The 12270-nt window shown below is 33.3% G+C and overlaps 1 protein-coding gene across 1 annotated transcript; it reads right to left on the bottom strand.

Moving 5' to 3' along the window:
* Nucleotides 1–3255: 3255 nt before the first annotated feature.
* On the bottom strand, nucleotides 3256–6592 carry LOC128200561 (uncharacterized). Its single transcript, XM_052894387.1, has 2 exons — nucleotides 5916–6592; nucleotides 3256–5391 (listed from the first exon to the last, which is right to left on the bottom strand). Exon 2 carries the CDS (start codon nucleotides 5384–5386, stop codon nucleotides 3515–3517), a length of 1872 nt encoding a protein of 623 aa, XP_052750347.1. The 5' UTR covers nucleotides 5387–5391; nucleotides 5916–6592; the 3' UTR covers nucleotides 3256–3514.
* Between the last annotated feature and the right edge of the window lie 5678 nt (nucleotides 6593–12270).

The raw sequence follows: 12270 nt of genomic DNA, 5'->3' as shown, positions 1-12270 counted from the left end.
GTTGTGATGGTGGTGGTTTTTAATCTAGTTAATTCGCCACGAAGAGTTAACGAAACTGCCATTGTCCTTATCGTATCATCCTTCACTGGTGTCCTGCTATTGCATACAATTAGCATATAGGTGGGTGTACTATTCCATCTGTATAAAAGTAGATATTGACGAGATAATGTACTTGCGCAGAGGTTTGATAAAGATCGAAAATCTGTTTTTATATCTCGGCCATTGTCCCTGGAAAAATACGAGGTTTGTCCGGAAAGTACGTATAAAAGTTTTTTAAAAATTTTATTTTACAATTATTCAGGTAAATCAATTTTATCCCCTTCAAAGTACTCCCCCTGTGACATAATGAAGAGTCCTCTGGTTGTAGGTTTCTCAGCTGCCCCGTCGTAGCTTTTTTTATCTCATTTATGTCCCCCAAATGCCGCCCCCGAAGTACCAATTTGGTTTTTGGGAACAAGAAGAAGTCACACGGGGCCAAATCCGGCGAATATATTCGGTCACCGTAATGGAATTTATACTCAAAAACTCACGGACAACAAGAGAGATGTGGGCAGGGGCATTGTCGTGGTTTTTTAACCTCTCGCGCCAATTCGGACGAACTCGTGCCACACGAGCTTAAGGCGGAGCACATGACAGAATTTTCCATCAACTGTCTGGCCTGGAGGGACGAATTCTTGATGGACAATCAACATCGAAAAAAACAATCAACATTGTCTTGACATTTGACAATTTTCTTGATTTTTTTGTTCGTGGTTCATTCTTGCCGATAGAGAAACTTGATTACGACGCGTGCTCTTCAACGGATCTGTATAAAACGGGGATTCGTTAAGAGGTAATAAGATGTACAAGCGCAGAGGCGGTCAGACCAGAACTGAAGCATTGTTAGGGACAAAGGAAGGGGTCCTGCGCTTACCTTTTTATATCTCGCATTCCATTGTCCGAACTTTCCGGAAAAATACATTGTTAAAACCCACTACATACTGTATAGACAACAAGGCAGACAATAGGCCTCCACTTAATCGATAATCGAAACATTATCAATCGAATAACAATAACGAATCCCGATTTGGCAATTCGCGCATCATCGGATTCCTGCATAAATCAATCCAGGGAATGGCACGAGGCATTAGCATCCAACAATTATTACCTTTAACCTTATTTTGACATTTGGCTGTGTCGCAAACGGCCCTGACTACGTGAGATGCGGTCTATCTCTGTTGTTCTATCGATTGTATGGGGAGCCGTGTTTGGGAATTATGATAGTGTGAACGTGGCTTAAGGGCATCGGAGAAAGGTCAGTTGGCCATCTTAGACCAACGCCTCGAGGATATAATGCTATACGGATGCGCGAAATATATATAAAATAATACTAAATATATTACTTATTTAATACTTTATTGTACACACTAATTATACATAAAAATATGACAGAGGTAATCAAATGTACATGTAAAGGCAATGTAAAGGCGAGTTTACTTTAAAAGAGTTCTCTTCCAGCAACACCCAAAGTGGAAAAGAGCATTAATGTCAGCGGGTAGAACAGTGTGTGACATACTGTGACAATTTTCAAAGAAGAAGAACTAAACAAACTTAATATTAAATATATTATTATGATAATTATCTTACAATTTTTTTGACGTACAAAATATTGCCGTTCTCAATATATCTAATTTTTTTTTTCCTGGAAAATAAGCAAGCGGTCCGTCTAATAAAAAACGGTTGCGAAATCTTATGAAAGCCTGCAATACCAGGCGTATGACGTGCACATTATCAACCCTTAAGAAGCCTTATTACGCACTTTTTAAAGAATCCCTCGCAGTAGTCTCTACGGTAAATGTCAGACAGGAAGAAAACTCTGCTCAGACAGGAGGGAACTTCTCTGAAACTTCATGAAAAAGTGACCACCATAATATTATTTAAATATTTCCAAATTATCTGTCATTCAGGTGACAAGATGTGCAAACTCCTACCCACTGTTGGATTCAAATTAATTATACCTACTTTCTCTACCTTCCCGGCATAGAATAGGTTACCCCTTCCTTTCCCGTGGGTGTCGTAAGAGACGACTAAGGGAACTTATAGTCGAGGGATAGGCAGCAGCGTCCCTTTAATATATCATTAAGGCCTAACTGTGGTTGCCACTGTACCTGCCAAGCATGCTACGCTACTTGCTACTACTGGCTAAACACCACCCAATTATGAGGGAAGGGAGGCCTATGTTCAGCAGCGAACAATTAATGGCAGATATGGTATGGTAATTACCTCTATTTATAATTTAATGTGACATTATTCAATGCCATACATTATGACACTAATCGATACATCTCTCCCCATTGTCACTCGATACTCGATGACGCAACACTAAAAATCACACTATGATAGTTTATCTAACAATAACATCAAAACAAAGTCAAAAGTGTATGACCTTTGTGCTGATTTATAATATTCAAAGTTGCGAGATCGACTCGAATATAGAAATAATTCGAGAATTATAATTGTTTAGCGCGTATTGTACCGTGTCTGTCTGTCAATCATTTCGCTTTCGACTGTGATCTACATTGAGCTTTTGTACCCCTTATGCGATAAAGAACCAAATAAAAAAAAATATTGGGTAATTATCATGTTTATTCTTTTTTTGAAATTATAATTTAATACAATAAATTGATTACAATATAATTCAATATAACATATATAGTTGTCGGATTTTTTTTATCATAATTTATTAATATAATATTAATTACGCATTAGTGTATTAAAACAAGAAAAAAATACAGTCTATTTGAGAACTATTTATTTTTTTATTTTATTTTGCGCTAACGCATCAAATATAGATATACCCAATAAATACTATTAATCGGTAATTGGGTAAACAAGTAATAATAAAATATATAAAAAAAATATTTTTTATTATTATTTACATACGTAAATTATAAATAGATTTACAATTATGTGCTTATTTAATCATTATCAATTCTTTATCTTTTAAAATCACTACTTTTTTTTTAATATTTGTCGAAAATAATTTCTCTTTTATTTTTCAAATTTAGAAGTCGGTTCCGTCCTGTATTATTCATCGCCGACGTCCTCGCGGTATTTGTCAATGTGGCTCAGGGTGGGACCGTATAATGCTGAACGTGATCGATGGGATGGCCGCTTGCGCAACCTCTCGTTAGTTCGCGACGCCCCACAGACTCTACGGGTCCACGGGTCTACAGTGGAGTCTAGAGCAATTTACAATAATACAGTCTCATTAGTAGAGATGGGCAATCCACCTGGGTGGGTTTAAAGTCTGGTGGGTAAAAACCGGGTGTTTTGGGTTTATTGGGTTTAAACCCCATAAACACCCAAATTTTTGGGTGTTTATGATTTTGTACTTCATCATCGTCATCTCAGCCGCAAGACGTCCACTATACTGGACATAGACAATATTATTATGCAGCCTACAGAATAAAAAACTTTTAATTTGATTTTGAGTTTATTAAGAAAGAGATGAAAGTAAAATGTAAAACTACAGTCAATCACTGTCAGATTCAGAGTTATTACAAGCGATGAATTGTATAGGTTCGATAGGCTCTATTTCGTCTAAACTGTTATGTTCATTTACTTGCTCAATGAAAGCTTCTAAGGTATTTTCTTCATTAAACTGAATGTCCTCGCATTCAGCTTTATGTTTAAGATTCCAGTTATAACAAATGAATGAAATTTTTTCAGTTCTTTCAGTTGTAAGTCGATTTCTTTTGTTATTATGTATGTAGCCTTGGATACTAAAGGAACGCTCAGTGGCTGCCGAAGTACAGGGAGCTGATAGAATACGAATCGCTACTTTGCTTAACTCAGTGGAACCACAAATACCTTTCCACCATATTAGGGGCTCAATGCTATCTAATGAGCTCCATACAAATCCTCTGGCCCAAAAGTTTTCTTTAGCTTTATAACACGCCAAATCTGCCATTACATTTGACAAACTTAAGTGTTGGCTTAAATTGTAGATAAACTCCATACCCTTAAGTTCTTCCTCTTGAGTAAGTTCGACTCCTAGAGTCCTGGGGTCTAGAATATATGCTGCAAAATGTATTGGCCTCATTGCCATATTGCATCTTGAAGATACTGATGTTAGAATCTGCTGTTTGCTTTCTTCGCTCAATGTCGAAATCTCATTTAATGCAAAACGTATCTTAGCTTGTACATCTCTAAATGTAATGTATGTGCGATGCAAACGATTCTGGTCGCTCTCTAAGTAAAATATGCTTTCAGTGACTGGTTCCAAAATACTTATACATTCCCCTGTCTTCGTCCAGAAATCATCACTTAGAATTAAATCTTTAATATCTCTTGAAATTACCACATCTTCTCTAACTGTTAATATTTGCAAAGCTATCTTATTTGCTTTCAAACTTTTTAACGAAGTAACATGACTTCCCCATCTTGTAGCACAAAGCAATTTTAGTGTTTGTGTAGAATCTTCACCCTGCCTTGATTTTATCAACAAGGAACTTAATCGTTGACTCCTTTTAACAGTTTTTATTATATTTATGGCTTGCATAATAAACACAGTTACTTCTTGTATCTTTACAATATCTTGGCACAACAAGTTAAGGATATGTGCACAGCAACCGAGAGGAACAACATGTGGATATTTGAGTTTTGTTAATTCGAATGCCTTTTGTATATTTCTAGCGTTATCGCCAATAAGTACAAGAAACTTATTTGCTCCATACACTTTCATTACTTTTTCAACTTCTTGGCTAAGGTATTCACTAGTGTGAGGATTACTTTCTGTATTCAAACTTTTAACGTATGCAGGTTGAGGTTTTGATATAAGAAAGTTTATTATTCCTTCATTTCTTAAATTAGACCAGCCATCGCACTGAAGGTGTAAGTAACTACAAGCATTTAGTTCCTCATTTAACTCAAAACGCATTTCTCTATATATTTTATCTAAGTATTTTGTCGCTAAAGCTTTACGTGAAGGTATTTTAAATTTTGGTTGCAATTTTTCGAAAAATTGTATCCATAAAGGATGTTGCACCATCGATAATGGCGTCCCTGTTACAAATATAGCTCTCGCTAATTCTGTTTTTATATGATCATCGGTGTCTTGAAACTCAGCATTTATTGTAGTGTTAGCAGACGACGAGGGGCTTATAAAAGAATCATTTGTCTCTATCTCTGACAGTCCAGACATTTTGGTTTTGGACGAGCTATCTTTTATAAGTTTCATAGAGTCTTTTAATGTTTCTGGAGATTTTGGACAAGTGATAAGATGTTGAAGCATTTTGGCAGCATTACTGAATTTGTAGACCTTATTACAAAGCTTGCAAGAAACAGACTTGTTTGGTAAAGTACGGTAGTGCTCCCATATGCGTAAATCTTTAGGTCTCCCCATTGAACCTAAAAAAATGAACGATGATTAGTTGGTCTGACGAAAATTCAACAATAGAGTGCCTATTTTTTTACAATGATTATTTCTTGTTATTTACAATAAATTTATTAAAAAAATAATAAAATAAATACAAAAAACCTTTATAAAATTACATCTCCTCGGAGGATTAAACGCAGACGCTAGTTTATTATCGTATTGTTCTGTATTTTTCTCAGCAACTTCTTTAATTCAATTAGGTACTTACGCATATTATGTTAAAAATAAATATCTAGTACACATCTTAGGCTATCCACCATTATTATCCAATGACGACTCTCAGCTAACTATGCACTATCATCCAAAATAAACGTGTATGGAAAATTTTATCCCAGTCGGTTGAGGATTGAGGATAATTGCATCAACATACGAACATACCTACATACTTTTATTTACATAACGCAAGCTAAATAAAAGCTTGTAATAATACATCTAATTTTAAGTTAAAATTGTTAAGTGATCATGATATAATTGTATCATTCAAAAATCCACTTACCTTTAATTATTTCTTGTTAAGTATAAATATTATTTCAAATCTGCTCCCTTAATATGCACTTTTTTACTGCTTTTCCTACCTAACACGTTACCAGGAAGTCACGTTACCAGAGTCAGAGTAATAGTGAACACGTTTGACAGTGATTGTCGTCGCCTCATATTCAGCGTCGACGAATAGGGGAATCCCCAGTCATAATGTATTGCATGCGTGGCGGTCTTACTTCAAATCCATAAACAAAGAGATAATTACAGAACTCGATACTAGATGGCGCTGTTTTTGTTTGAAGAAAGTTTGCGGGCTAAAATACATAGAATTTCATCAATGACTTCCACAAAGAACAACATTTCTGTTTTTTCTAAGTCCGTATCTCTTCCGTATATTTCATAAGATATAAGCTTGGGCTACATTGTTATGCAACGTGATTTTGTCGCTGTCTTGCTAGCAGGGTTGACAGATATACGATTTAAATCGTACTCATACTATTATTTGTCTATTTTTTAATGTACGATCGTAAAGATTATGATCGTAATTCGCACAAAAACATACGACTTTTTGGTTACCTGGCAACATTTTTATTATGAAACGAACATGCTCACATCATCAGTCACATGCAACAATTTATTGGGGATTTCCCCTTCACATCTGGCAGTCCTGCTTGCTAGAATATAGGTAAGTCAGCCACAGTTACTGACGATCGATATTTAAAGGGTATTGTTTTTGTGCTAAATATTTCATAAAAACGTTATTTAATACTTTGTGGATTATTAATTTAGTTGATAATCACTGGAAGTAAAATGGATGCTAATTTGAGAGATCAAGATCTTCGTATAAAACAGTTAATAAAAGAAAATCTACGTAAGTACTCTTTTTATACCTAGGTAGGTAAGGTATAATAAACACAAAAGGTACTTAGATCGCGTGTGTTCGAAGCATTTATTCTAATAAATTTAATTTAAAATTGTAGAAAGAAAAAAATGTCTGCCAAGCCGTAGCCGAAGCCGATCTCCAAATATATTTGGCGATAGTGAGACCCAGTGTCCAGATGATTTACCCAGCGTCGTCGCAACAAAGAAAAAAAACGAGGATAAAGTAAAAGAAAATTTACTGAAAGAAGAAACAAACTGTTCTAAATGCTTAATTTATGGAGAAGAGGATAAAAGAAATGAGTATTTCGGACTGTTAGTGGCTCAAGAATTTAAATATATACGGCCATGTGTGCGAACGAGGTGTTATGAAGAAATTTTAAAGTATCTACGGGAAGCAAAAGGCCAACATGTTGATCAACTGCAACATGAAAACACTGAAAATTAATTACTTTCATTTTATTATATATAGATTTTTAAAATTTCCTGAAATATTATTAGTTAACGTTTTATTTAATATTGTAGAATTGATCAATACAATTTATAAAAATAATTTATTGGTATTACTTACATATTTTCAAAAAAATACGTAAGAACCTATTTTTTTGGGTGATTATGGGAGTTTATGGGTGTTTATTGGGTTTTTACCAAAGCACCGGGTTTAAACCCGGTGCTTTGCCCATCTGTACTCATTAGTGATAACTTTATTTTTTAATGTAAGAACACCTGGATTGATTATTACGTGTATTTTACTCTTAGTTTCCGATGATACCGAAACTAGTCGAGCCTTCCCGATTAAAATACACGTAAGTCATTCAGATTGTTTCTACTCTTAAATATATTGTATGCTCATTCGAATTTAGTGCGTACGCCAGTTGACCTCATTTCACAGAAAAACCCTCGCATTAAGTGGTCAAGTCAGATTTTTTAACCATAGTCAATAAATTTATCAAAAACTAGCGATCAGCTCCGGCTTCGTGCGGGTAGATAGATAGAAAAACAAATTAGTATTTTAAATTAGCTTTAAAAGGAAAAAATTGATGCCTTGGGTTACATTATTGTAATTTATATAGATTTTTCATTTTTTTAATAACATATATATATATATATACATATATATACATATATATATTATAGATCATTGTTTCTCAACCATTTTTGTGTTGCGACAAAAAAAAGCATAGTGCGAAAAAAATGACAGGTGAATAATTAATAGTCTTTTCTATATTTTGAGGTCTTATTATTTTTCGACAGACTGCCACCCAAGGTTGAGAAACGATGCTAAAGACGATTTTTTTTTTATATTGGCTGGGTTTTGAATTCATTCATTACAAACATACAATAATATAATCATATATTATTGTATCCTAATAGATATTAAGAATCTTTGGCAAAAATATATTTCAATCGTTCGTGCATTTTCACGTAATTATAATGCATGTATAGGGGTTAGGTCAGCTGCATACGATCGTGTGCTCGTGACGTCCGGGCGTCCGTCAGTGGATCGCTCCCACGGACCGCTTCGCACCATGTATCCACTGTATTTATTGATCATGTATATTATTTATCGATGCCAGATTTGTGAATCATCTTTTTTAAGTAACTTTTAGAAATAGTTTCTTATTTTGTTTACCTATATGTTACGTGATATTGTTACCAATTCTTTACCTATTATTTTGTTTATTTTTTTTGCAAAACATAACTATTGTGGTAATAGCAATGTATTTAAAAAACTAAATTGTTCCTCTATTAGGTCTTTAACTAAGAAATTATCAATATTTAAAAATGGCTAGTCTAAAGATTATTTTATAGTACTTATAATTCAATCAAACAATCTCCTAGCTATTTTACTATTTTGCATCATCTCGAGTGTTAAGACCATCGTAAGTAGATCGAGAGATTTTATTTAGAATTCTAAATTCAAATTAACTTTATAATATCGGTCATCATATTTTTTAAATTAGATGTTTTCCAAATTCAAATTCACTTCATAATATGGCATGTCTTTAAAAAAAATATTTATTTATTTTCCCGCCATTCGATTTTTCTTTGATACAAATACTGTAATACTCGTATTCCTATAGATCTATAGTCCATGCTTATTGTTGCAGTTCAAGTCAAGATATCATCAGGTTGACCGTAAGCTTGTTTGCTATGCTAGGCTTCTTAAAAAAAGATACATGAAACATCAGTTATGCATTCTAATCCACTAAAGCACCATATAAATTACCTCATTTCTAAGATGCAGAGTGTATTGATAAGTATTTATAGAGCATTATAGGAACCGCGAGAGTCCGGCAGTTCGACACGACCATCACACACGAACTAAAATAAAAGCTTGTGTTTTACAGTTAGCGACAAGAAGACATTATTGTTTCTTAATTTGTTACGTCACGGATAACTTAATAATATTTTAGCTGTATCCTATAGTTTTATTAGCGTGAAATTAGTTTAAAAATAAAATAAAAATTTTGAGCCTCAGGAATGGGATGCATGTGGGTTCCCGTGTGGTCCCGGCATACAATGGGCCATCCCTTTCTTTCCTGTTGGTGTCGTAAGAGGCGATTAAGAAAACTTTATAATCAAGCGATGGCAACTACTGGCAAAACCGTTCAATGGCAAAAGCAGTGTATGGGGCAAGCTTTTGTGCAGTAGTGGATAGTTAACGGCTGATATGAATGTCTATAGATAATGGTCACTTTTCATTAAATAGGCCATTAACTCAGATTACATTTTTATATATTTTTTTTTTAATTTCATTTGCTTGAAATTAGAAGAGAGGAAATTTTAAAATGACTGGAAGTTGAAATTCTTTTGATGAGTGAAAAGTCTATGGACATATATTTTAGTATATGTCATGTTTTATATTAAATAAATAAAATAAATAAATAATAAGTCTTTTATGCTTTATATTAGTATATATATCTTTTTAAAGAAACTGTGCACAGATAGACCAGAGAGTGAACTAGGAAACAATGAAATCTAAATCACACATTCATCCACGTACTTTATCGTCATTGTACGACGTGAAATTCACAAAAGCATAATCAAAAGCTATCTAATAACCGCGGGGTTTACGTAAAGGGTAGTTACATACGAGGCAATCGCGCGGCCAACCAAACAACGCGCCATAAACGCGGCGTTTTACGAGCGTTTTCGCTTTCGCGCTATTTGCAATAAATCAGCGACGCCACGGTGTGGGCGACGGTATTGGTGCGACCGGCGCGTCACTCCGAATCATGGTCATGCTAGGTCTGTCTAGACTGGCGTTTCTTTATCTATTTATGAGTTTTTATAGTATTATTAGTTTATTTTTGATTTTTATATGAAGCTACCAATCTATATCGGTGTCACATGGTACAATATTTTTATTATATCTTGTAAAGTTTGGTTTGTACTAATTCTATATAGATCTACTGGCGTGTTCTTTTTAATTTTCATCTATTTATGGTATCTGTTTAGAATAATTTTGTGGCCTGAGACTATATTTATTTTGAAAAAAAAAAACAGTTGATGTTTCTCATATTCTCAGTGGCATTGATGTGACTGGCATGCCACTCCGATTGTGGTCATGCCAGGATATGTAGACTGGCGTTTTTCTTAATTATCATTTCTTAATAACATCGATTTATGAGTTTTAATTATTTTTGTAGTTCGATTTTTAGTAGTTAAAATTTTCAATTAACGTTTATTATACTCTCAACGGTATTGGTGCTACCGGCGCATCACTATCAATCATGGTCATGAAAGGAATGTTAAAACTGAATTTTTTATTGTAGTAACCATTCATTTATGATTATTATTATTTAATTTGACTTTTTGGACAATGCAGCCATACTACATTCAATAGAAATTTCAGTTAACATATTCCATGTCTAAAATAGGTTTGATATTTCCGACTTCTTTCAATATAGAATGTATATATTTATGAAACTTGGACAATAATATTTTTGTATTACATTCGTTAAATGAAATAGAATTATATTTAATTTGATGAATGTGATACGAAAGGAGGTATCATTTTAAATGAGACAAGGACTGCATTCTATTTTTTATTCTAATAATTCCAAATATTGACTGTAGGGATAGCTAGATAGATAGATACTTTTTATTATTTCCTCCAAAAAGATTACAATAGTCGATTTATTATAAATAAAAACAATTTCAAGAAATGATCACACAAAAGCGATCTCTTCCAGGCAACCTTTAGATGAAAATGAGTAGTTATAAACAGTTTGATTGGAGACACTATTAAAATTCTGTTATTTTAAATGCATATAGAGATGTAATACATGTAATAATGTAAATACTACTCACTATCATATATATATGAGATACTATTAACATTAACATTTTGCATCATATTTTTTTAGATAATATTATTATATAAATTGATAAATAAAAACGAGCGTTTAGAACGCCGGACTATTCACCCCGGTAACGGGACAAATTTCACTCCGGCGCCGTCGTTCGTACGTCGATTCCCCATTTTACTGTCAATACAAGTAAACGTCTCAATTTAGTACAAACCAATATAACTTAATATGTTGGCTAGGTACAATTGTAGACAATTTCACTTTATTTATGAATTAGCCAATTCCCATGACTTTATACTCGTACAAGTGGAACATCGTCATCAACATATCATCTACTACTATTTGTCCCCTTAAATGGTACATACGTTATATACTTTTTTATTTAACGATAAGGAACGTTGGTTAAATTAAAAGTTCGTTTCGTTGTGGAACATGTTTAGTTTCATCTATTATTATATTAACTGTGGTTCTACCTAAGAACACTTAATTTTTAAACGACTTCAAAAAGTTCGATTGTATTTTCTTTACGTTTGTTAGCTTACAACTCCGTCAGTTATAAATCGATTTGGAAAATTTTTATTTTATATAAAAGGATATTAGTTAGTTCCGTCGAAATTTTATTAAAATCGTCACAGTAATTTAGTTTTTAATTAAAATTATTGGTTTCACCACTATTAATGTCGTTTTTTTTTTGTAGAATATATTTTTTTGTGTACGTATTTATTTTTCATAATTAAGATTGTAATTTGAATTATGAATAATTAGAAGGAATACAATAAATCTGTATCTGATGTTAACTGCAATTAAATATCATATAATTTATTAACAAAATAATTTATATAATACTAAAAATGTCAATTTAAGTTCTTAGTTGGCCTTAAATTTTGTCTTAGAGACCTTAGTGGCAATGCGACACCTCAATGTTTAGGATAGAGGTAAGAAACTTTACCAGAAAGAGACTTTGTACAAAAGTCGTCTGCTTGTGTATCTATATCCCGTTCGTGTTTCCATCGTGAGACAGTTGTGTTTGCATGGTTGTATTTTAGTTTGAAGGGTGGGATATGGATTATATAAATTCTTTTAAAATAATAAAGATTATTCAGGAATGCCACCTACGAATATGCCAACGATTTATTGCAAAATGAATATTATCGGAACCTTCTCGATTGAATCGGC

The sequence above is a fragment of the Galleria mellonella genome, unplaced genomic scaffold (genome assembly GCF_026898425.1).
Source record: "Galleria mellonella isolate WM207_F2 unplaced genomic scaffold, CSIRO_AGI_GalMel_v1 utg21, whole genome shotgun sequence".
Lineage (NCBI taxonomy): Eukaryota > Metazoa > Arthropoda > Insecta > Lepidoptera > Pyralidae > Galleria > Galleria mellonella.
The sequence above is the reverse complement of the archived record's forward strand: the minus strand, read 5'-3'. Positions and strand labels throughout refer to the sequence as shown.

Excerpts from the sequence above, each read along its gene's own strand:
- LOC128200561 (XM_052894387.1), bottom strand. The coding sequence starts at position 5,386 with ATGGGGAGACCTAAAGATTTACGCATATGGGAGCACTACCGTACTTTA.